Source organism: Hylobates moloch, unplaced genomic scaffold (assembly GCF_009828535.3).
Source record: "Hylobates moloch isolate HMO894 unplaced genomic scaffold, HMol_V3 SCAFFOLD_4, whole genome shotgun sequence".
Lineage (NCBI taxonomy): Eukaryota > Metazoa > Chordata > Mammalia > Primates > Hylobatidae > Hylobates > Hylobates moloch.
The window spans coordinates 156866659-156894136 of NW_026652279.1; the positions used below are offsets into that span (position 1 = coordinate 156866659).

The window sequence follows — 27478 nt, forward strand, 5'->3', positions numbered from 1 at the left end:
TCCTTATTAAAGAGCCACCTAATTATGACCTCCTCTCTCAGAACTAGAATGTCTCATCTTTCTCTTTCTTTAGTGGACAGATATCAGACGGCCTCAGAATCATATGCTATATATTCCCAACCAATGTGCCAGATCTAATGAAAGATCTCCAGGAGTGAGAGCACTTTATTATTTAAAAGAACACTCCAATTGGTGTTGAGGTAGAGAATGAGACTGATAATGGAAAACAAAATAACCTTCGACTTTATTTTTGAAGTTTTATTACTTAAAAAATAAACTTGAAAAGATAAAATGTTAGCTGTCAATTCTGGGTAGTATATACAAAAATGTTTATTATTTTTAGGCTTTTTGTATTAGAAAATTTTCTGAAGAAAAAATAAAGCAGATGGAACGAGAATGATAACAGAAGAAAAAGGCACCTGTGGGAAAGTGAACATTTGAATACCTAGGACAGATACCACCAAATGCTAGTGAAGCTGGTAAAGATATTTAGCTAGAAATCTATAAAGCCTGCTAAAGGCTAAATATGGGTTAACGTGAGAGGGTGAAGCCCCTGGTAGCTCCAGACATAGCAAGGCTGAAACCCTCTTGCACAGGGAAGACTGGGAAAGGTCCTGAGAAAGCTTCTACTCTAATGCCGACAGGCAGAGAGGAAAGAAAAATCACTGCTGAAATCCACTTCAGACCTATCTCCCCTACGGAACCAAAGCCTTAATCTTCAGAGGCAAGGGCAACAAAATTGCAGCTATATAGTGTACTGGTGGAAGCCCACTGAAGACGGGAGAAATGGAATAGACGAAAGCCTTAATCTGAAGGAGGGACAGGAATACCTGCCAGGCCCAACATTCTGAGAGAGGATCAGAAACCTTGAGGCCCAAATTTACAGTCTGCCTAGAAAGGAAACTTAATTGGAACATCAGAGAATATCCCCTTCCTTACCTGCCCCCTCACCTTCACCTCAAGGCCAGTCTAACGAGGGTTGAGTAAAGATAACGCTGAAATACAGGTGGGAAAGCTATAAGAAACACATTGTCTTTGGGGAGCTGTACAAAGGGAAGATCCAAATCTAAGTGGGGAGACCTAAAGCCAAGTGAACCACAAACGTGAAACCCAACCCAACTCCTGACCAGAACAGCTCAATCCTGCATACATGAAAGGCATGGCCTACACTAAAGGCAGGGTCAAGGCTCCTACACAAAATGTTGAGCTTTCAACAACAACAAAAATCACAAGATGGCCAAGAAGTCAAGGGAACAAAAGTCTGAAGAGACAAATCAATCAACAATTTCAAAATCAGATGTAAAAAAGAAGTTGAAATTTTCAGGAGGGAATTTAAAATAATGATTAACATGTTAAATGCTCTAATGAAAAAAGTAGAACATACGAATGATGAGAGAGGCAAATTCATCACACATATTAAAACTGTAAGAAGGAGCCAAATGGCAATGATAGAAATTAAAAGCACTGTAACAGAAGTAAAGAATGCCTTCAACAGAGTCATAAGTAAACTTGATTTAGCCAAAGAAAGAATTGGCTGGCCGGGCGCAGTGGCTCATCCCTGTAATCCCAGCACTATGGGAGGCTGAGGTGGATGGATCGCCTGAGGTCAGGAGTTCGAGGCCAGCCTGACCAACATGGAGAAACCATGTCTCTACTAAAAATACAAAAACTAGCCGGGCATGGTGGTGTGTGCCTGTAGTCCCAGCTACTTGGGGGCTGAGGCAGGAGAATCGCTTGAACCCAGGAGGCGGAGGCTGTAGTGAGCTGAGATCGCACCACTGCACTCAAGCCTGGGGGACAGAGCGAGACTCTGCCTCAAGAAAAAAAAAAAAAAAGGAATTGGTTAACTACAAGGCAGTTCAATAGAAATTATTCAAATTGAATTTAGGAAGAAAAAGTAGTAGAGAAAGAAAGGAAAAAATCCAAAAAGCAAACAACAGCAAGAAACTGAGCAGAACACTCAGGAGCTGTGGGATAGTACCACACATGGGAAACATCATGAGTGCCTAAAGGGAGAAATATGCCTCAGGACAAAGACAAAGAGGAAAGGCAGGACTGCCGTCCCCAGTCTTGGAAATTCTAACTCTGCTCTGTAACTTGAAGAGGAGAGAACACCTCCAAATTCATTCTAGGAGGCCAGCATTACCTTGATACCAAAACAAGACAAGGACACAACAAAAAAAGAAAACTATATGCCAATATCACTAAGAAACACAGATGTAAAAATCCTCAACAACATATTAGCAAAATGAATTCAGCAACAACTTAAAAAGATTATGCACCATGATCAAGTGAGATTCATCCCAGGGATACAGGATAGTTCAATATACACAAATCAATAAATGTAATACACCATATTAAAAGAACCAAGAACACAAAAACCATACGGCAGTTTAAATATGTGCTGAAAAGGCATTTGATTAAATTCAACATCTCTTTCTGACAAGTTCCTCCCCCACAACAAACTAGGTATAGAGGGAACATACCTCAAAATAATTAAGGCCATATATGACAAGTCCACAGCTAATATCATGTGGAAACAGGGAATAATTGAAAGCCATCCCTCAAAGATCTGGAACAAGACAAGAATGCCCCCTTTCACTATTTTTATTCAACATAATACTAGAAGCCTTAGCCAGAGAAATAAGGCAAGAGAAATAAAGGGCATCCAAATTGGAAAGGAAGAAGTAAAATTACCCTTGTCTGCAAACAATATGATCTTATATTAGAAAAACCTAAAGACTCCACCAAAAAACTGTTTGAACCAATAAATGAATTCAGTAAAGTTACAAGATATAAAATCAATATACAAAATTCAGTACTATTTATATACACAAACAGCAAACAACATTCTGAAAACGTTACAATAGTTACAAATAATATGAAATACCTAGGAATTAATTAAACCAAAAAAGTGAAAGACCTATATTAATACAAAGAAAACTACAACACTGATGAAAGGAATCGAAGAGAACACCAAAAAATGGAAAGATATTCCATGTTCATAGATTAGAATTCATATTCAGACAAATGCACCAATGGAACAGAATAGAGAACTCAGATGTAAATCTACACATTTGGAACCAACTCATCTTCGACAAACATGCCAAGATCATACACTAGGGAAAGAGCAGTCCTTTCAATATGAAAACTGAACAACCATAATGCAGAAGAATGAAGCTAACTAGACCACTATGTCTCACCATATACAAATATCAAATCAAAATTGATTGAAGACTTCAATAATAAGACCCAAAACTATGAAATGGCTAGAGGAAAATATTGAAGAAATGCTCCAGGACATTGGTCTGGGCAAAAATTTTTTGTGTGAGACTTCAAAAGCACAGGCAACACAATTAAAAATAGACAAGTGGAGTTAACATCAAGCTAAAAATCTTCTACACAGCAAAGGAAACAATCAACACAGTGAAGAGCCAATCCACAGAATGGGAGAAAATATTTGACAAATACCCATCTGACAAGGGATTCATAATCAGAATACATAAGGAACTTAAACATACCCTTTATCACCACTCCTATTCAACATAGTCCTGAAAGTCTTGGCCAGAGCAACCAGGCAAGAGAGAAATAAAAGGCATCCAAATAGGAAAAGAGAAAGCCAACTATACCTGTTTGCAGACAACATGATTCCGTATCTAGACAATCCCATAGTCTCTGCACAAAAGCTCCTTGATCTGATAAACAACTTCAGCAAAGTTTCAGGATACAAAATCAATGTACAAAAATCACTAGCATTTTTATACAGCAACAACATCCAAACTGGCAGCCAAATCAGGAATGTAATCCCATTTACAACTGCCACAAAAATAAAATACTAATGACCACAACTAACTAGGGAGGTGAATCTCTACAACGAGAATTATTAATACAAAACACTGCTCAAGGAAATCAGAGATGACACAAACAAATGGAAAAACATTCCAGGCTCACAGGTTGGAAGAATCAATATTGTTGAAATAGCCACACTGCCAAAACAATTTACAGATTCAAGGCTATTCCTATCAAACTACCAATGACATTCTTCACAGAATTAGAGAAAGCTATTTTAAATTTCATATGGAACAAAAGAGCCTGAACAGTCAAGGCAATCCTAAGCAAAAAGAACAAAGCTGAAGATTACAGTAACCAAAACAGCATGGTACTGGCATAAAAACAGACATACAGAGCAATAGAACAGAATAGAGAGCCCAGAAATAACGTCACACACCTGCAGCCATCTGATTTTTGACAAAGCTGACAAAAGCAAGCAATGGGGAAAGAACTCCCTATTCAATAAATGGTGCTGGGAAAACTGGCTAACCATATGCAGAAGACTGAAACTGGACTCCTTCATTATGCCATAAAAAAAATCAACTCAAAATAGATTAAAGCCTTAAATGTAAAGCCTAAAATTATAAAAATCCTCAGCCGGCCATGGTGGCTCACGCTTGTAATCCCAGCACTTTGAGAGGCCGAGGCGGGCGGATCACGAGGTCAGGAGATCGAGACCATGGTGAAACCCCGTCTCTACTAAAAATACAAAAAATTAGCCAGGCGTGGTGGCGGGCGCCTGTAGTCCCAGCTACTTGGAGAGGCTGAGGCAGGAGAATGGTGTGAACCTGGGAGGCGGAGCTTGCAGTGAGCCGAGATCGCGCCACTGCACTCCAGCCTGGGTGACAGAGCGAGACTCCGTCTCCAAAATAAATAAATAAATAAAAATCCTCAGAAGATAACCTAGGAAATACCATTCTGGACATGGGCCCTGGCAAAGATTTCATGACGAAGACACCAAAAGCAATTGCAACAAAAACAAAAATTGACGAATGGGACCTAATTAAACTAAAGAGCTTCTGCACAGCAAAAGAAATTATCAACAGAGTAAACACGCAACCTACAGAATGGGAGAAAATATTTGCAAACTATGTATCTGACAAAGGTCTAATATCCAGAATCTACAACGAACTTAAATTTACAAGCAAAAAATAAACAGCCCCATTAAAAAGTGAGCAAAGAATGGGCACAGTGGCTCACGCCTGTAATCCCAGCACTTTGGGAGGCCGAGGCAGGTGGATCACGAGGTCAAAAGATCAAGACCATCCTGGCCAACATACTGATACCCTGTCTCCACTAAAAATACAAAAATTAGCTGGGCATGTTGGTGGATGCCTGTAATCCCAGCTACTTGGGAGGTTGAGGCAGGAGAATTGCTTGAACCCAGGAGGCGGAGGTTGCAGTGAGCCGAGATTGCGCCACTGCACTCCAGCCTGGCAATAGAGCAAGACTCTGTCTAAAATAAATAAATAAAGTGAGCAAAGGACATGAACACTTTTCAAAAGAAGACCTATGATATGGCCAAAAAGCATATGAAAATATGCTCAATATTACTAATCATTAGAGAAATGCAGATCAAAACCACAATGAGATATCATCCTGTATCAGTCAGAATGGCTACTATTAAAAAGTCAAAAAATAACAAGATTCTGGTGAGTTTGCAGAAAATAGTGAATGCACATACACTGCCAGTGGTACTGTAAACTAGTTCATTTAAAGCAGTGTGGCAATCTTCAAAGAATCTGAAATAGAACTACCATTCGACCCAGCAATTCCATAACTGGGTATATACCCAGAAGAATATAAATTGCTCTACCATAAAAACACACGCATGCATATGTTCACTGCAACACTTTTCACAAAGCAAAAACATGGAAATCAACCTGAATGCCCATTAATAGTAAAATGGATAAAGAAAATGTGGTACATGTACACTACAAAATACTACACAGTGCATGCTGGGCTTAACTCCTAGGTGATAGGTTGATAGGTGCAGCAAACCACCATGGCACGCATTTACCTATGTAACAAACCTGCACATCCTGCACATGTACACCAGAACTTAAAAAATTAAAAATAAACCCTTCCTCTAATATGATAGTTAATAGTGGAAGAACAAATGCTTTCTCCCCAAATCAGGAAAAAGGCAAGGATATCTTCCCTCACCACTCCCCATTCAACATTGACTAGAAGTCTTAATCATTAAAATAAGGTTAAAAAAAATAAATGGCATATAGGTTGAAAAAGAAGAAAAACACTGATGAAAGAAATCAAAGGATGTCTAAATAAATCAAGAGACATAATTTTCAATTGGAAGACTGAATATTTTTAAGATGTTCTCTCACAAATTTAACTTATATGTTCAATGTAATCTCAATCAAAATGCCAGCAAGATTTTTTGTAGATACAGACAAGCCGATTTTAAAGTTCACAGGAAGAGACAAAGGAATTAGATTAGCTAAAACAATTCTGAAAAAGAATAACGAAGCTGGAGGACTAACACAACCTGATCTCAAGGCTATAAAGCTAGAGTAATCAAGCAGTGTAGTACTGATGTTGGGATAGACAGATAGATCAATGACACAGAAAAGCAAAGCCAGAAATAGACCCATACAAATACAGTCATTTATATTTTACAAGTGGATAAAGGAAATTCAATGGAGAAGGATAGTCTTTTAAACAAATGTTAAAACAACTAGGTATCCATATGTAGAAAAATAAGTCTCAACATCTATCTCACAGGTTGCACAAACCTTAAATGGATCATAAACCTATGTGTAAACATAAAACTATAAAATGCCTAGAATAAAATCTGCATGACCTTGAGATGGGTGATGAGTTTTTAGATATACTATGAAAAATATAATCTATAAACAAATGATGAACTGGACTTAATCAAAATTAAAAACTCTTCCTCTGCAAAACACATTAAGAGAATTACAACATAATTCACAAACTGGTAGAATATGTTTGTAAATCATGTATCTCATAAATGATTTATATCTAGGACATAAAAAGAACTCTGAAAACTCAACAAAAAAAGTTCACCAAAAAGAAACTCATGAAAAGCCAGACAACTTCATTAGTCATTAGAGAAATGCAAATTAAAACCACAGTGAAATACCACTGTGTACCTAGAACAGCTATAATAAAAAAAACTGACATTAGCAAATGGTGGTTAGGATTTAGAGCAGCAAAATTATCTTTCCTGGCTAAGGGGAATGAAAAACTGTACAGCCACTTTGAGAGACAGTTTGGTATAGTTTATTATGAAGTTAAACATTGACTTATCATAAACTCAGCAATAGAACTTCCAGGCATTTATCCAAGTGAATTGAAAACATATGTTCCTTCAAGAATCTGTATGTGAATGGGATGGTACTAAGGTGACTGACAGATGACTCTGTGTGATTGTTGAAACCCAACATTGTACATCACAGATGATACTTTTCAAAAAGACATCTGACTAGATTGTGAAATAAAAATATCTTCATAGAAGGCAAAGCTCAACATATATGAAGAAAAGTCTCTTCAAAATTCATCAGAAAGGTCCAGTTCATTCCCGTATGAAATCCCAACATGTTTCATGGAACCTGGCCAACTAATTCTAAAATTAACATGGCTACATATCATGCAAGAACAGCCAAGATATTTAGAAAAACAAAAATTAAGAAGCAGAGTTATACTACCAGATATCAAAATATATTTTAAAGCTACAGCAATTAAAATGATGTTATATTTGTGTAGAATAGACATATATATCACTGCAACAGAATGGAAAGTCTAAAAACATATACATGTCTATATGAAAAATTAGCATATGATGGAGTAGAATAAAGACTTGACTGTTCAACAAAGTATGTGAAGACCAATAATTTTCCATATGGAAAAAACAGAATTATATCTCTACCCAGTAGTATATTCAAATAAATTCCAGATGGATTAAAAACCAAAACAAAAAATAGAACTTCAACTCTTACAAGAGAATGTCCTTATAAGAGCATAAAGGAAATCATTAAGGTAAAGTTGAGTAAATCTGACTATATCACAAGTAATATTTGTAAAAGATGTCATAAACAAGTTTTAAGAAAATATCAGAAGACCAGAAATGCACTAGGAGAAGATGCTGCAAAGTATGGAAGAAAAGATTAGTATTCAAAATATGTTAAAAACACCTATAAACCAATGAGAAAAAAAAGAATCCAATTCAAAAATAGGCAAAGGCTATGGACAGGCAATTTACAAATATATTTGTAAGGTTTTAATTAGATTAAATATTAGCATATAATCTTAATAATTTGGGAAATGCAAATTAAAGCACTCCATGTTGGGAAGACAGTAGTAACAAAGCAAAGTCCTTCCTCTAATGGCCATTATATTCACATGCATGTGTGTGTGTGTTTGTGTGTGTGCATGTATGTGCTCTGAAAGTGTTAAATAAACTTGAGGAGATATAGTAATAAGTGCTATGAAATCATTAAAACAGAAAAATGTGATAGTGTCATAGCAATGGCAGGCTAGAGGAACGGGGAACAATACAGCACATACCAGATACCTGAATGAAAAGTAGTCAGGTCTCAAAAGAAAGAATTAACAGTATTCCAACACCATGCTTTGCACTTTGATCTAATACTGTATATATTATCAGTATGTTGAGTAAATCAGATTTCTTAATTGCGAATTCTTAGCAAGCATTATACACATTATTGAAGTCTGTTTTTGTTTTTTATCCAAGTTTTAAATTTGTGCCAGATATAAGGCAAAGAATTATAGACATGATACCCCCAGAAGAGACAGAATCCCAATATATTTTTTCCACATGAAATTCACATTTGTTAAGTTAAAAAAAGTTAGATAACTATTCTGGCGAAAATTAATATTTAAATCTAGTAAGACAATTATCATAATAATTGTTTTTTTCTACAGCCAAAAGTAACCTTGAGCACATACCTGAATATAATGGCGAAGAACATACAGAATTTCCTCATTTTGAGCTTTTTCAGACAATACTTTGTGAAATGCACTAAATGTTCTAGTACCCATTTCAGCATAGAGAATCACCACTGGTAAGTTCTCTTTGTTTGTAGGAAATTTATGATCTCCTTTAAATAGATAAGGTCTAGTCCTAAGATAAAAGCAAAACACAAAGTTTTGAAAAAATTGAAAGTCAACGGCATATCAATTCTGTATAATTGCTGCTTATCAAACAATTCATAATATATATAATCACAGAAAAGGAATTTAAATTTCATGTGATGACTTTGTACACATAACTTGAACTAAATGACAGAAAAGAAAGAAAACAATTTGGTTAACCCAAATCTAATATTAAAAATATTTTATTTCCCAACAAGGTTTATTATCTTTAAACAATAACATTATGGCAGCACAATTCTCAGTGAAATAAAATTTATATTTTATTCAGTTAGAAGGTTATAATTTTTCATTACAGCTCGTATTTCCTGAAAACAAGGTACAAATATTTAAGGATCAAAGCAAAAGTACTACCTTATTCAAAGATTATCAGTACTTAGTATGAATAAGTACTCATCAAATCCCCAAGTATAAGCAAAGAAACCAGGACTCTTATGATCTAGCACTATCATGAGTAAGAGACTTTAACTGACTTATTTGCCAGACACTGTGCTAGGTTCTTTACACTTATTAGTAAATTCTATTTCACAAGAAAAATTAGACAGCTACCATCATTGAAACTTTTAAGTTTCTGAGGTTCAGATAAATTAACTATTCAGGAAAAGATCAAATGGAAAGCCAGAATTTCAACTCATGTTTATGGAATTCCAAAGCCCATATGTTTTGGCAATTTACACAGGTAGAAAGCAAACCAAGAGATAAGGAAGTTCAGAGTAACAAGGATGTTGAGAAATAACCTTTTATTTAGTGAATTCTGATGTCCTCAATCATTCAGTCAATTACTACCTTTGGATAACAATGTTAAGGACAGAAGAAAAAAGGGTATGAGTAACATTCCTACAGCATGTTCGTGAAAAGAAGGTGGGTTTTGAAATCAGGCAGAATTGGATTCAATTCTGGCTTAACTACTTACTGACTCAACATATTCTAAATCAAAATCATTCAAGCATTCAATCTTATTGACTAACAGAATAATTTGAGAGATTTCCACAGTTATTTGGCTTAGAATTTGTGACATTACTCAACAGCAATATAGAAATGTGTTTATTAAAAGTCTGTAAAATTATAACATTCAAGCATCCTTATATTAGTTTACAGAAATGCACTAGGAGAAGATGTACAGTATGTATACCCTTCCACTTTTTAAATAAACTTTTCATTCAAGTATAAAATCATCACACATTTATCCACTTTAATTTGATTACTGGTATTCATGATGTGATTTTTAAAATACTACTGTCAATGCTTGGATAGCTGAAGCATAAAATAAATAGAATCTTAGCCCCAAATAGAATTTCACTTCATAACAGATGAAGAGACGTGAATGTGCAAAATAAGAGACATTGAATTTGCTGTTTTTCTTCGTGAGATGCTATTAATAAATGCTAAAAGCATACAAAATCATACTTCACATTTGAAAAGAAGTGAAAGATTCTTGCATGAAACTATTAAAATTATTCTCATAAATTTTTACTGAAATCTTGGAACTCAAATGTCACTTACATAGCAGCTGGATTATCATTTTATAAACCTGATTTTATCAGTATCATAGAAGTACATTTAGTAATTTATATAAGGAATCTTAAATTTTAATGTAAGTCTGAGAAATTCTTCCTTCAAAGAATTTACTACTGTTGAAAACTAGAAAGGCAGCTGGGCGCGGTGGCTCACGCCTGTAATCCCAGCACTTTGGGAGGCCAAGGCGGGCGGATCACGAGGTCAGGAGATCGAGACCATCCCGGCTAACATGGTGAAACCCCGTCTCTACTAAAAATACAAAAAGTTAGCCAGGCATGGTGGCAGGCGCCTGTAGTCCCAGCTACTCGAGAGGCTGAGGCGGGAGAATGGCGTGGACCCAGGAGGCGGAGCTTGCAGTGAGCCGAGATCGCATCACTGCACTCCAGTCTGGGCAACAGAGTGAGCCTCCGTCTCAAAAGAAAACTAGAAAGGCTGCCAATAAAACTATGCTAGCAGATAAATGTTGAGGTTGAATATAAAAGGAAAAATTAGAGGAAACGGAACAGACTTTACACACAAAGGTAAGGGCTCTCTACCATTTGCTGAGTCTGTAATTGACAGTACTTTCCTTCCTGTACCTATAGACACATAACTTTCAAAATTTGCTTTTATGATTAATTCAGGAACTGCTTGGATATATCATAGGTAGAAAAATTATACCTATAGAAGATGGCTGGATAAGAGGAAGGCAACCTTTAAAAATTCAATAATTATATTGAAAAGTAGCAATTTACTGAACTGACTAAAGTGTTAAAGAGAATTAATACAAATTAGCATTGGTAAAAATTTTAGAAGTACAGTGTAAAACTTCAGCTTTCTGAAGACAATTTTGGAGTATACATTTTAATATACATGTACTTACCTAGAGATTTTAGTTCTAGAAATTTAAGAAAATAACCAAGGTAACTATGCAAAGATATATGTACAAGGAAGTTCCATTAGATATTGTTTACTGTAAACTACCTATATATCTACCACAAGGAGTGGAATAATGAAACCTATTTATTCATTTCATTATAGTATCATTCACTCAATATTTTTCAGCATCTACTACATGGCAGGTGAACTTTTTGGCAACTGGAGTAAAGGTCACCCTCGTTATGCCTTAGCAAATAACTTGGCTGCATTGTGCTTATGCCCTAGGGATCTGTGGAAGTTTGAACTTAAGAGGGATTACTTAAGATGTTTGGTGGAAGAAATTTCGAAGCAGCAAAGTATTCAAGAAGTGGCCTGGCTGCTTCTAACAACATATGTTCAGATGCAGGAGCAAAGAAATGGCTTTAAGTTGGAATTCATATTTAAGAGGGGAGCAGAACGTAAAAGTTTGAAAAATTTGCAGCCCTAGCCAGAAAAGAAAAAGCCCATTTTCAGGGCAAGAATCTAAGTGGGCTATTGGGCAACCATTTGCTAGAGAGATTTGCATGACTAAAAGGGAGCCAAGGAGCTGACAGCTAAGACAATGAAGAAAAGGCCTGGAAGGTATTTCAGAGATATATAAGGCAGCCCCTCTCATCATACACTCTGAGGCCTAAAAGGAAAGAATGCTCACTGCCCTGTGCCATGCCAGCAGGCTGCAACTTGCATCCAGCTGCTCCACTTCCAGCCTCAGCTCAAAGGGGCACAGGTAAAGCTCAGGTCACAGCTCCAGAGGGCACAAGCCATAAGCCCTAGCAGTTTATACATGGTCTCATGTCTGGAGATGCTCAGGAGACAAGCATGAAGGAGGCTTGGAGGCCTCTATCTAGATTTCAGAGGATGTATGGAAAAGCCTGGTGCCCAGGCAGGAGCCTGCCACACAGGCAAGGCCCCCACAGATATTCTACTAGGGCAGTGCATAGAGGAAATGTGGGGTTGGAACCCCCACACAGAGTCCCTACCTGGATACTGCCTAGCGGAGATAGTGGAGGGGAGGGCTGCAACCCTTCAGACCCAAGGATGGTAGACTCACCAGCAGCTTGCATCTTGTGCCTGGAAAACCCAGAGGTACTCAACCCCAGCCCATGACAGCAGCCACGTGTGTTGTATCCTGCAAAGTTAGAGCGCTGGAGCTGCCCAAGGCCTAGGGAGCCCACCAGGATGTACATCAGGATGTGGGACATGGAGTCAAGGATTACATGACGGCTTTAAGATTTAGTGCCTGCCTACTGTGTTTCAGACTTGCATGGGGCCTGTTACTCTTTTCTTTTGGCCGATTTCTCCCTTTGGTAACGGGAATGTTTACCCAATGCCTGCACCATCTCTGTACCTTGGAAGTAAATAACTTGTTTTGATTTTACAGCCTCATAAGTGGAAGCAGATGAGTCTCAGATGGCACTTAGGACATTGGACTTGATATTGGAATGAGTTAAGACATGGGGAAGAAATTACTGTAATTTGCAATGTGAGAAGGACATGAGATTTTGGGGGCTAGGAAAAGAATGATATGGTTTGGGTATTTGTCCCCTCCAAATCGCATGTTGAAATGCAATTCCCAGGGGCCCCCCTTTCTCTCTTGCTCCTGCTCTCACTATGTGACGTGCCTGTTCCAGCTTCGCCTTCTGTCATGGCTGTAAGGTTCCTGAGGCTCTCACCAGAAGCCAGGCAGATGTTAATGCCATGTTTGTATTGCTTGCAGAACCATAATCCAACTAAACCTCTTTTACTTATAAATTATCCAGCCTCAGGTATTTCTTTATAGTAACACAAAAACAGCCTAACACATAAAATTGGTACATACCAGTAAGTTTATTTATTTACATGTAAGAACACATAACTTTATGGGAGAAGGATCTAAGATACCCTTTATAGTACAACAAATGTTTTTTTAAGTATATCTGTATATGAATATATGCATTAAAAAAGAACATATATTAAACTGTTAGCAGAATTATGGGCCATTTTCCCTTTCTACTTTGCATTTTTCTAAAGTATATGAATTCTTTTAGAATGACCATATAGGATTTTTTTTAAATTTTAAACATACAGCTTTCTATTTGGGACAAAAGTTTAAAGCCACAAAAAAGACGGTCATATTGATTTGAAGTGGCATTTGGAGAGCAGTCCCTGACACTAAATTTTACAGTATCTCCAAAAATATTTACAAAGACTCAGAGACAAAAATTCTTAATGAAGTTGCAAACTAATAATAACTTTATATCATAAATTGGGAGTAAAGTCTACTAACTATAAAACCTATGCTGTTCAACTTAGAATCATAACTGACAGTCAACCTTACCACTTAAAACAAGAACATGCCAGTAAAAAAAGAAGAGTAAACTGATTCTTCATCTCTCCCTATTTCCTATTCCCTGGTTCAAAAATCTATGGTCTGGAACTACCCCAAAACTTTATAGACATAATATTAAAATGTGAATGAAGGCCAGGAGTGGTAGCTCATGTCTGTAATCCCAGCACTCTGGGAGGCTGAGGCAGGCAGATTGCTTGAGCTCAGGAATTTGAGTTCCGCCTGGGCAACATAGCAAGACCCCGTCTCTACAAAAAATACAAAAATTAGCTGAGCATGGTGGTTTGCACCTGTAGTCCCATCTACTCAGGCTGAGGCAGAAGTCCAACTTGAGCCTGGGAAGCAGAGGTTGCAGTGAGCCAAGACTGCATCACTGCACTCTAGCCTGGGCACTAGAGCGAGACCTTATCTCAAAAAAATAAATAAATAAAACAAAATAAAATATGAGTTATATATCTGGGGGAAAGTGACAGCAATCATTACCATCCTAAATGAGTATAACTTTCTCCCAGTGGTCACTCTACTTTCCAACATGTAAATAAAACTACTGTTAAGAAGAATTTTAAGAAATTGGGACAATGAGAATACCACATAGTAAAGAAAGGCAACATTGATGACCTAAATATGTTAAAATTGAAAAAAAAAAAACCAAACCAAGTGTTTAGGTCAACCACAGACAGAAGAAAATATATAAATGCAAAACGTATTAGATTAGAATAAAAAAGCAGAAAAAATTTGTCAGTCATTTCTTTAAAAAAGATAAAAACCTAATCTGGAAAAACTGAAAGAAAATGAAAACTAAAGAAAATCTAGGAAGGAGAAACATATCTACAGAGAGGAAAAAATTAAAATATTCATATTACTATAAATAACCTATGTAAAAACATAAATTATATGCTTAAATAAGAAAAAACCATTGACCAATATTGATAAGGTGTCACAAACCCAAGAGTATATGCCTAAAGTTCACAAAAGGAAAACAAAATTATTAACTTTGCTCTTTACAGACAGAGAGGGGGAGAATGTTTCTGTCAGGCTGCAGAATTGTTTTACCCTAATTACAAGCTAATACGTTAGCTTTTCATTGTTTCATGGATTCTGGCAAAAGACAGAGACTTCTGAGTCAGAAACAAAGAGCTTGATTACTTGTGGCACAGCAAGCCACATGAACATTAGTATGTTTACATGGGTTCCCCATGGCCCCACATTCCATAGGGAGAAGTATGATGGACCCACAAGAATTCTACACAGGCAGTGGGTATGGATCACACCTAAAGAACACTGAGTGTGGGAAACCCATCATTTAATAATAAGCAGTAAGTAAGCTGCCCTTTGTCCCAGGAAGAAACATTAACTTATCCCTCAAAGTCACTCACTGAAAACACCCTGAGAAAAGGCCATGGTAAAGAGCAGTCAGGGCCTCACACGGTCTTGGCATAGTCATTTTGTCTCTATTCATACTTATCAGGGAATGGGTCTATAATATGTACATCTATAGGAGTAAACCAGACTGTCAGATGGGCAAGTGCAAATTACTTTCACAGTGTGCAAGCCCCAAGGAGTGGTATTTTTAAGCTGCCCATCTGTAGTCTTCCAAGTGGCAGACCAGACAGGTAGGCCATCGGCAACAGCACAAGAGTCAGTATAAATGTATTATATTTCACCAAGGGGTCAGATTTTGTTCAGAGAGAGGATGATGGCCTTGAGTTCTGCCCACGGAGCAGAGTGACCACTTCAGCTTTTGGTTTTACAAGGCTTATGCCTGGTGGAATGGTAGCAGAGGCAGCTCAAAGATCCCACCAGCTGTTAACTTAGCTAAACATCCCAGCAGCCTGGCCCACACATTTAGGGAAACCGCTGTGAACTGAGGGCCCTTTTGAGCCAGCGACCTTACTTCAGGTAGTGAAATGGGTTATTTAGTTCACTCCCAAAAGAGTAGCTGCCACTTTTTCACATATACCTGATACCATGCTAGGGCTCAGAAGCTGGGCTTTTGGATATATAATTTCCATTTGAGCAGGGAGGCTTGTTGGGTTCTTTTTACCTTGCCAGACACTGACTCCTAGTGGAACTATGTGAAAATGTAAATGTCATGTGGTAGAGTCACAAGGCCTCCATGGGTCAGGTGTTCAGTTTCAACAAGAGCTTAGCAGCAGCTTAAGAACTGCTCATTTTAAAAAGGGGTGTACTAAGTGGCTGAGTCAGGCAGGTGGCACTATTATACTTGGAAACAGTGTCTCGGGGTAGTCCAGCAGCTATGAAGTCTATATAAAGTTGTAATTGTCCTTTCTCCTCCTGGGATTGATTCTTTGTTGTTTCTGCTGCACCACCTGGAGGTGTCTATGTGTGGTAGTCTCTGAATGACAGTTTCCCTCTGGGCTTCACAAACATTGACAGCATTCACAGTGTAAGCATGTAAAATACCAATACCAGTTATATAATCAGAGCTGAAACAATAAACCATTAAATGAGTCAAGTTTGAGTGCCTTTTCCTTAGGAGCCCAGATCAAGGAACATGGGTCAGACTACAACACAGTAATCAGGAGACTGCTATCACCCACCAAGAGTACAGGGAGAAAGAGGTCGGCAGTGGGAAGAAATGTAAGTATTGACCTTTTTTCTTCTCGACCCATGGGCCCTTAGGAACTTCCTCTTCCAGAAGCTATGTGTCAGTCAACATCCCACCCATGACAGTCTCCAAAACTATCAAGAACTGTAAAAGTCTAAGGTATGATTTTACCTGACTTACAAACTAGTAAGTTAGCCTTTTATTCTTTTATGGATTCTGATAGAAGACATAAGACTCCTAGGTCAAAGACAAATGACTTTACTGGTTATGACATAGAGCAAGCAGTATAAGCATTATTATGCTTGCCCCCAAAGTCCCATAGGGGGTGAAAAAATATGGACTTAGATGGATCCTACAGAGTTGGCATATGTTTCCGTTAAGGAACACTGGGCTTGGGGAAGCACTGTTTTATAGTAAGCAATAAAACTTGCTTGCTCCCTGTCCCCATTCCCAAAAACAAACATTACCTCATTCCTCAAGATTGCTCACTCCAAACACAACCCTGAGAAATGGCCCAGGTTAAGCATTTTTTGCTGGTCAGACCAAGAAAGAACATGCAAGGACTCACAGGGCCCATGGCAGATGGACTTTCCTAATAGTTTGATGTTAATTTTTTTGTAATCTTCAAGATACATTAGTTTCTACGATTATAAAAGTTGACATCAGAAACCAATGACAATAAATTTTAAACATTACAAAATTTCCTTTAAAAGATGCACTAGGAAAGGAAAAAATATACACTAGTGCTAACAATTTTATAGTGAGTCAAATAATGCCATAAAGGAATAGATAATTCCTATATTAACTCATCCAGAATAAGAATAATATGGCTGCCTAATTCACTTTATGAAAGCAGAATGACTGATAAAAATTAAAGATGTCAAATAATTTCAATAAATGTACAGCTATTCATTTATTCAGAAACATGAAAACAAAATGAAAGCAATCTTAATTCAAAAGCAAATTAAGATAATCCCACACCATTAATAATCAGTAGTTTTCCTCAGAATTGAAAAGAAGGTATAATATTTCAAAGTATTTTGTAATACATTAGTATGTCCAATGAGAAAAACCTTGTATCCATCTCAATAGATGAAAAAATAATTGATAAAATAAAGCAATTATTTCTGCCTTTAAGTTTTAAAAGCAGGTATGAACAGAGAAACATACCATGTTATCTGATAAGGGATTCAATACAACACACATGTAAATTTTTCCTAAATTAACCAACACTTTTAACATAATTCTAATTAAACCCTAACAAGGCTTTTGGGGAAGGGGAGCTTGGGGAGGAAAAGGATTCTAATGTTAACTTAAAAGCATCAACAAATACAAGGAGCTAAGGCATTCTGGAGGAAAAAAGAGCAACAATGAAGAGGAAATCCTCCTGTCAGAAACTGGATAATAAAGCAATAAATATTAAAGCAGTATGGCACTACTATAAGAAATAGAAAATGGAGCAGAACAAAGAGCTATGAAATAGACCATAATATAAATATAATGAATACAATTGACTAGCTACCTGAGGAAAAAAATCTGGTTGGATTCTTACCTTTTGATGAAAATAAATTACAGATAGATTAAAAGTTTAATGTAAAATAAAAGGAAGAACTTTTAGAAAGCTACAGAAAGAATTAGTAAAATCTCCCAATCAGGTTTGGGAAAAACTGTTAGTATAAAAACAATATAAAAGTCACATACACAGGAAAATTTGGCTACATAAAAATAAAAGCCTTTTGTATATTAAATTCAATACAAGTATAAGAAAATGTTACAAATGGTTTGTTAACAAGTGAGTTAAGTATTAATATGCATAAATATATATTACTGTTTAATAGAGCTCTTTCAAAATTAAAAAAACTACTTTATTATTTTTTAAAGTATAAATAATCAGGCAATAAAAATATACTGGTAGTATTACTCTAAAAAATCACTAATAAATAATTTACTTCTGATTTGCCATTTTTTAATACTTGCAAAAAAGCAAAAAAAATAGTTTTGAATATAGGAAGCAACCTCATCTATTGTTTTGATTACTTTGTTATTCAGTTTATATATTCAGTTTATATTTAAAGAGCTATAGGCCAAATAAATTCATAGTTTTGCATGTTTATTTCAAAAAACAAGTTATGCTTATACGAAATATTTCATATATTTTATCTTATTTTGGCACAATTTATATGCTAAAATCAAAAGCTAATCAAGACAAAACATTCTCAGATATATTAAGGTTTTCAATACAAATCACATTCTTGAATATACAATGTCTTAGAATATTAAACTTTTTTATTGTAAGAAGTTTCTGCTATTGAACTCTCCCCTCTATAACCACTTCTTTCATTATAGGCTATTATTAATTTACCTTGAAGCAGCTTTCTTCAGCAGCTTTTTAATCTCATTAATTTTACAGGTGTGCTTCTTATGAATAACCACAAATGCATTACAACCATCTGGTGGTGGCTCATCAGCTGCAATCTAAGATTTCAAAGATTATATTTAGCTACAGTAGTTCATAATTACAATATGATTTTAAAACTCTTATACATTACTTTGATTAAAATAACTCATCAACTACTATTAAGTTATTGCTCTAATTAAAGTAAAAAAAATCTATATGTAGGCAGAATCTAACACATATTTTAATAAAATCAACTTTATCCCAGGAAAGACATGCTTCATAGTTATTGAAAAAATTATATTAAAATTTTATGATACTTCATTTCAATGATTTGTCCTCATAATTTCCTTATCCCAAATAACTATAAAAACTACAGAATATATTCAATTACATTATAATAAATGACAACAATAATAATATAATCGATGATAGGCTATGGAACCAACTATAAACTTCAGATCATTTTGAACTAAAGATGTTCATATTAAAGAGCCCTATGTCCATTGCTAGCGTGCCTCTTTGTCAAATACAGACTGGGTATTTTTACACACCTGCTGAAACATCTGAATAGCTGGGGAGTATGCCCTTATAGAGAAAGCAAACTTTAAGAGGTTGATGTGTAAATTGTCTAGAAACTGTCCAGCTTTCTTCAGGATTAAGTTGTAATAAGAATAATCTGATTCTGTAAAAAGAAGTCAAAAGAAAATAATGTTAGCATTTTATACACTGCACACTGGCACATCTTCCATCGTAAGGCTAACTTAATGTCATATAATCATATCTGAAGTTTGGTTATGGATAATGCTAGAGAAAAATGGAAAAATCAAGATCTCAGTTCTATAATCGACTTCATTTTGGATCTTCCACAGTAATGTCCAAGTAATCAACATGAGACCAGGTGAAAATAATCTTGCCATTAAAATCTATTTGGAAACACCAACATTTCAGACCAACTTACTCCAAAGTTATGGGGTTATATTACAAGGATAAGATGTAAGTCCTACCTACAAGGTAGAAATTAACAACAGCAGAAAAGTTAAATAATATGATTGTTAATGAATTTTAAAGTACCTGTATGAATAAATTCTACTGAGATTTAGTGCCCATAGCCAAGTATAATTAGTGTATCCAGAATACTTTTAGGAGACAAAATTTGAACCAGGTCTTCAAAACTAAATGTCATCTTGTCTGGAACTTGAACAAACTAACCTGAGCTGCAAGTTGCCTACTATAAACCCTATTCAAAGAACTCAAAGACATAAAGGAGGAGGGATTCTAGACTTTAATTAAAAATTCTCCAACACCCCTGGGGAGACGGAGATCACTTGAATGGGAGAAGGCAGAAAAGTGCAGCCTAGAGCTGAAGAAGACCTCGTGGCACTAACAGGGATAAGCAGGGGTGGGGAGAACTTTCTGTCTGTGCCCTTTTCCTTTCTCTACTCTTCCCTGGGTGTAACCATTGACTGCATTGTGTCAGAAAACTGTAATGCCATTCCAGGGCCAGCCAGAGATGGTAAGGTAATAACAGGGCAGCTCTGGAGTCCATTTGGTATAAGCATCCATAGAGGCTGGCCTCTAGACATTCTCTGGTAATTTATTCTCCTCTACATCTTGGCACTGGGTTATCAAGTGATAGAAATTTCTCATACAAAAGAACAGAGTTGAGGTAGATGAAGAGCAGTTCCCCGTGGATATCTGATGTGAAAGGGATAACAAGAAGAATGTGGTTAAACCAGACTGCAACACCAGATACTCTCTGAGAGGAGGAAAAGGATATTCTGACTGGAAGGAGACATTTTGGGGTTGGTTGGAAGACTGGGTTGTTTGCTGATTGTGACAATGTTTACTAATTGCTCCAAAAGTGCTGGGCCCTTGACCCTCAGTTCCTCTCTTTACCACAACCCATTCAGGGTACAGGTGTTATCTGGCCCTCCAAGTTGTCCTGTGGGAACTGAGGCTCAGGCAACCAGTGCAAATATGTGGACACTGTGGTTATTGCTTTTGCTGTATGTAATAAAGCCTTCTTCTGTCTCTGAATCAAGGGTCTCAGGTCATCTGTCAGCATCCATGAAACTAATCTGTTATCTTTGCAAATAGGGTAACATCTCAGACCCTTCACAGTGCTTGACAGATCTGACAACAAAATGGAATGCTGACAAGATATGTGGATTTCTGGAGAATAAAAGACCTAGTCCCATGGTCCAATTAATAGGATTTGAGAAGAGTGCTTGAGAAGTAATAGTGGATATTCTGACAAAACTGTACAGTCAATCAGGCAATGAGTCATCTTAATTTTGCTGCCTACTAATGAAGAGAAGAAGAAGAAAGGGTTACAGGCCAAGGGAAATAAGTTCAAAAATATCTCCCAAACAATGTCTTAGTGGCACCTTATGACTAAATTCCTCCTATAGTCCATCTTACCAATATTAGATCCTTTCAAAGATGACAATAAAAAGTCTCAGAGTTTAGTTCAGTAGGTCCTGGCTGATATAAAGAAGCTATGAATCACTCAGGAGATTTCCTCTGGTCAGTTATAAAGTCTTTCAGCTCTGATCCAAGAGTCTTATGTTGTCCATCTGATTCCTGAAACTGTAGCAAGCTAAGTTTTTAGCTTGCAAGCAGGGTAAAAATTCCAGCCCCTTCACAGCTCTTGACAAAAAGCTCAGAAATGAGATGACCAAAAAAAAGAGGGAGATATGAGAAGTTTTCTGAAAGAATACAAATAAGAACTAGAAAGAAAATAATACTAGAAAATACAGATTAAATTAGAAGGAGCACAAGGGTAAACAGACACCGTGGAAAACAGAGTAGGAGAACTAGAATACGCAGAGGAAAAGTGATAAAAATGAAACAAATAAAAAGGAGGGAAGGGAAAAATGACTTGAGAGTAAATGACAAACACAGAAGTCAGGCAAAGGAGATTAATATATGTATACTTGCAGACCCTAAGGCAGAAAATCAAGGGAATGGAACAGAATAATTAAAGAAAACTATAATCCAAGACAACTTTCCAGAATTAAAAAGAATAAGGAACTTACATACCTAAAACAAAAAAGACACAGAATGATCAGCATTGCAACCTTCTCTAGTTTAAAAAGCAAACAAACAAAAAACAACTCTGGGGCTCTAAAGTTAAAAATCAGAAGTTTAGAATTCACACATGAACAATTAAGTATGTGAAGAACTCAAGAGCTATTTTTCCAAGAGTTATTCATGAGGCACCAACCAGAGAGCAAACTTTATATAACCAAGAAATAATTGGAGAAATTGCAGCATAAAGTCTGATTGTGAGCTCTATACCATCTCTACATCAATTCATGAAGAAGTCATCAAAAAGTATTTGTATAACTGTTTAATTTGGTGCCTCTTATTAAGCTACAAACCATGAAGGAAAGGATCTTTTCTATCATAGTTTTTCAACTGTACATTTCTACTCCTGGCCTACAAAATAGGCATTCAATAAATTTCTTTAATATTTAATAAATATTATAAATAAGTTTCTTTATTCTAAACAATATTTTCCTAATCCAGTAGCTTTAAACAGTTGACATATGAGAATAAGCATTGGCTCTTTCACTCTTAATTCTTTAACAAACTATAGACGATTTCTCAGAAATTGGGAGATATGGTGAGTTTTCCTCCAAGAATCAAAAAATAATGCAAATAAGATTCGTGTTCAACAGTAAAAGCAAAATAGAAAATAAATGTTATTTTAAATAATATTCTTAAAATACATTATAGTTACAACGTCAGCAAGAAAATAATAAAAATTAATGAAATAACATCTAAAATATGACTACATCAGTCAAAGGATTGGTCACCCATGGAAGCAGAGAAAAGTCAAAAGAAATGTGAGTAGTGCCTGACAACAGATATCAAATTTTGTCAAGGTCACCATCAAGGTTGTCCCTTATGTAGTAATGAATGTAGGATTCAGGAGTTTATAGAAAGTAAACTTTTATAATTTAGATATAACTAGCAAGATCATCTCTAAAAGTCTTGATTACTATACCAGTGAAATGGTTCTCACCAAAGGCACTAATAATTTCTGTTGTTAAAAGTAGTAGGTGCATAATGTTCATATTACTTGATCTGTCTACAGTATTTGATAACATCAATCACTTACAACTTAATATTCTCCTGGCTTTCATGACCTAATACTTTTACAGGATTTCAGCTACCACTACAGGTACTCTTCCTGAGTCTCCATTGTGTGCTGTTCTTCTCATCAGATTCCCTTAAACATTGCTGTTCTCAGGGTTCTGCCATTGGGCACTATTTTATTCTCATTCTGTGCCTTCCCCCTACAACTTAAATTACTGTTTTTCATGTTGATCACTCTGAAATCATACCCTTTATCCTAGAATTTTTTTTATCTAGATCTCTCAACTCATATATCAGCTTACCGATATATTTATATTTGGATATTTCACAAGCATTTCAAATGTGGCACATCCAAATTCCAATTACCTTCTTCCCCCAGATCTGGTTCTTGGGTAAAAGTAACTATGTTAGAAAGTCTTAACATTTTTTGAAAATTTCTTCCATTAATAAAATACAAAAGCAGCTTTGTGTAAAAACCACTAAAATTTTCAAGGACTTTGAAAATGACATTCTTATATGCTGAGCAGCATGTGAAGAAGTAAAAATAAACAGGGATTTTGAAATCAGATAAATCTTGGGTGACATTTCTCACCTCACAAAACTACATAGGTTAACTAATATGCCACTTGAATCTTGAGGCATCAGTAAATACATAAGTCTGGCAGAACCATATAAATTATTTTTAAACAGGCAATTCATTGCTTAAAAAGTCTTAATTTGCTGGCATATAATATAAAGTGATTGCATTAAATGGTATAAAACTAGTACTTGAATTCAAAAAGGTAAATGTTCAATATCTACAATTTTTTTAGGCAGGTGGATCACTAAGACTTATTCTTTAGTAAAGAGTATTTAGAAGGTCTCATGGAGATTCAACAACCTAAATTATTACAAGTAACAGAGGATTATTAAATGTTTCCTCTAAGATGTCTTGAAAACAAATTCAGTAAAATCTGCTCATTACGCCAGGCACGGTGGCTCAAGCCTGTAATCCCAGCACTTTGGGAGGCCGAGGTGGGCGGATCACGAGGTCAGGAGATCGAGACCATCCTGGCTAACACAGTGAAACCCCGTCTCTAATAAAAAAAAATACAAAAAATTAGCTGGGCATGGTGGTGGGCGCCTGTAGCCCCGGCTACTCGGGAGGCTTAGGCAGGAGAATGGTGTGAACCCGGGAGGCGGAGCTGGCAGTTAGCCGAGATCATGCCACTGAACTGCAGCCTGGGCCACATAGTGAGACACCGTCTCAAAAAAAAAAAAAATCTCTGCTCATTAATATATTTCTCATTTGTACCATTCTTTTCCACATTTAACAAGGTCAGCAATAATATCACCACATGTATTAGACTCTGCCATTATAAATAAAGCCAACAGAATTATATTTTAAGTGTTAGTCTTTTTTTTTTGAGTCAGAGTCTCACTCTGTTGCCCAGACTGCAGTCCAGTGGTGTGATCTCGGCTCACTGCAGCCTATGCCTCCAGTGTTCAAGTGAGTCTTGTGCCTCAGCCTCCCGAGTAGCTGGATTATAGGCCCGCACCACCACGCCCAGCTAATTTTTGTATTTTCAGTAGAGACGGGGTCTCACAATGTTGGCTAGGCTGGTCTCAAACTCCTGGCCTCAAGTGATCTGCCCACCTCAGCCTCCCAAAGTGCTGGGATTACAGGTGTGAGCCACTGTGCCCTGCTAGTAATTCTTACTTTAATACAATTTAGGTTCAACCCTCAAAACACTTGAAATACCTCCTTCCATATATGATTGATGTAGAGTTTAGGTACTACTGAGCTTATATTCCAACTTGTTAATGATCTGCCACCAGATTGTCCAGGTATATCATTTCATTTAGGTATAAAATATGCTGATATATTTAAGTAACTTAAAATGTATTTGAAATTTACAGGAGTAATTTTTAAGATTGCGTCTCCAATAAAAAATAGCACTGAATAAGGCCAGAAAGCATGTACTGAGAACAACATATATGGGACAGCTATATTGAGGATTTTAGGTGAGAGACACGAAATTTGGTGTTAGGATTTTTTAAACTATCTTGGATACCTGACATTAACCATGAAAACCTTACATATTAATCTAGCCTATTTTTACCTCAATTACCAAAACTATTAATAAAATTACTAGGACAAATATGAGGACAACAAACAGTAATTTCCTAATGAGTTGAAAGTAAACATTACTAAGTGATCAAGGTTCCTCCACACATTCCATTCCGGTCTCTTCTACTCATTTGTGTTCCCTACTACCTGGCTAAATCTCATCATTCAAACTCAGCTCCAGCATTCAGGACTGAAAATCCTGTCTTGCTCTCTCTGGAACACTGACTAGGTGCCTCTTTTATGTGTTTTCATGTTATGCACACCCCAATTAAAGCTCTTATCACCTAATAGTGTACATCACTGTTTTGCAGTCTCCTTCATTATATCACGAAGTCCTGAGGATGTAGATCACATTTATTCATCTTTGTATTCCCATCATCTAAAGTACCTCCAGCATTTCTTACGACTAAAAAGCTTTTTCAGGAAAAAATTTTGAAAGGAAAAATTATTTGCTTTTGGAAATATTTCAGTTGAAAATGTTGTTAAAAGCATGTCTGATCTCTTTATTTTTAAAATCTACTTTGTGAAATCACAAAATCACTGAACTTCAAAGCTGCCTGAGCCAAACAGGCTTCAGTAAATGAGCATTTAAAACATCTGAAACTTAGTTTATCTTATATTTACACTCAGGAACAAAATAATAAACTATTTTAATCACCAATAGTAAGAAGATGTCTCTATATCTAAATGGCTGAAGATTTTACTCTTAAGGGATTCCATGCTCACGTCATCTATTCTAGTCTCTGCAGAGATGGGAAAATAATAAACACTTTTTAATTCTGAGGAAGATATATGTATATATAGGTATATACTCTCATATACATATAAAAACAGAAATTACTATCTTACAGATAGTGAAATGAGAGCATATTAGTTACCTGACTTTTTGAGGTATTAAAAGTTTCTTTAATGGTTTAAGAGTCAAAGTATTCTGCCAATAAAAATGCAATATACATGTCAGTATACATTAGCCCAAACACACAGAATGTATAACAACAAGATTGAACCCTAATGTAAACTATGGACCTTGGGTAATAAGGATCTGTCAAGGAAGGTTCATCAACAGATATACATGTACCACACTAGTGAGGGATGTTGATAACAAGGGAGGCTATCTATGTGTAGGGGAAGGGGGGCATATGGGAAATCTCTGTACTTTGTGTCCAATTTTGCTATGAACTTATAACTACTCTAAAAAAAGTAAGTCTACTTTTAAAAAAGAAAAAAATGTAGTATTACTAGATGCAAAATTATTATTTCAAAGAAATCTAGGTTCTAGGTAAAAAGAAAACTATCTTAATCTTTTTTTTTGGCAGGGGGACAGGGGAGACAAGGCCTCTCTCCATCACTCAGGCTGGAGTGCAGTGGTACAAACACAGCTCAAACTCCTGGGTTCAAGTGATCCTCCACCTCAGTCTCGCAAAGTGCTGGGATTACAGGTGTGAGCCACCACACCTGGCCAATTTATTTTATTTTTTATTTTTTATTTTTCTTCTTTAGAAACAGGGTCTTGCTATACTGCCCAGGCTAGTTTCTGACTCCTGGGCTCAAGTAATCAATCCTCTGGCCTTGGGCCTTCCAAGTAGCTGCTACTACAGATGCACACCACCATGCCCAGCTAACAATTTTGATTTCTTCTTGATGAGAATGCAATATCCAAACATGACTAATTATATGAGGTATCTTATAATAAAGTATTAAAACCTTATATTTTTGGAAACAGATGCTTAGAATGGTTTCTATTAAAACATACTTTCAAATTTAATATTCAGATTTACTAACCCAGTGAAGCATTCACACTTAACCATTACCATTAAAAAATAATAAACATTACAATGTGTGTACATAAATACAAATCTTACAAGTTAAAATTTACACATCACCTACCTGTTTGCTTATAAATTGCTAATTCTTTTACGGTTTCCAAAAACTGCCAAAATTTTTCATTACTTTCTTCTGCCATAAATTCACTATTAAAAAAATAAAAGTAATCAGTTAACAGATGGAATTTAAAATGGTTTAGACACTATAAACTGTACTTAAGAACCAAATTGTATCTATGGCAAAAACAAAAACCCCTAAAAATTAATGTCAAATTACTAATTTCCATTTACTATAACACTGGAAAAACACACACTGACTATTCTTACCTGAGATATCATTCTCAACTATAAACATATAATCACGTCAGGAAATGGCTTCAGGAGAAATTACTTTTGGCTTTTCCTTGTTATTAGCAACAATTAAAAAATTGATAGTTTATTCTATCTTGCCATATGAAATGCCACTGAGAAATACAAAAATGATAATTAAGATAGAACATTATATAAAGGTAAAAAGTAGAAAAAAAGACCACCTGTTTTTCATAAACAAAAATTGGTTCTATAAATATTTTATAGAAGTTATATTATCTATTGCCTTTACTTGTGTAGAAAATCTTTTTTACTATTTAAAACAGAAAAGATCTTAATTTTAAAAATAGGAAATCAGTGTACTGCACTATGTCTTTGGCCATAAAGCCCCATGAAATTTCCATGGTATTATTTCGGAAATAATGAAATAAATGAAAGA

At 35.9% G+C, this 27478-nt stretch overlaps 1 protein-coding gene across 5 annotated transcripts in view; it reads right to left on the bottom strand.

Annotated features, from left to right (window-relative positions):
- UGGT2 (UDP-glucose glycoprotein glucosyltransferase 2) overlaps positions 1-27182 on the bottom strand; it is a 233570-nt gene extending 206388 nt beyond the window's left edge. For 2 of the 5 annotated variants that reach the window (XM_058438019.1, XM_058438016.1), the window contains exons 1-5: positions 27058-27171; positions 26795-26877; positions 19245-19375; positions 18658-18770; positions 8782-8956 (exon numbers count right to left, since the gene is read on the bottom strand). In XM_058438019.1, the coding sequence (XP_058294002.1) occupies positions 8782-8956; positions 18658-18770; positions 19245-19375; positions 26795-26870 (495 nt within the window). In that variant the 5' untranslated portion in view covers positions 26871-26877; positions 27058-27171. Of the gene's footprint in view, positions 1-8781; positions 8957-18657; positions 18771-19244; positions 19376-21114; positions 21926-26794; positions 26878-27057 lie in introns of those variants that run through there. The other 3 variants (XM_032151125.2, XM_058438017.1, XM_058438020.1) reach the window with 3 other exon arrangements.
- Between the last annotated feature and the right edge of the window lie 296 nt (positions 27183-27478).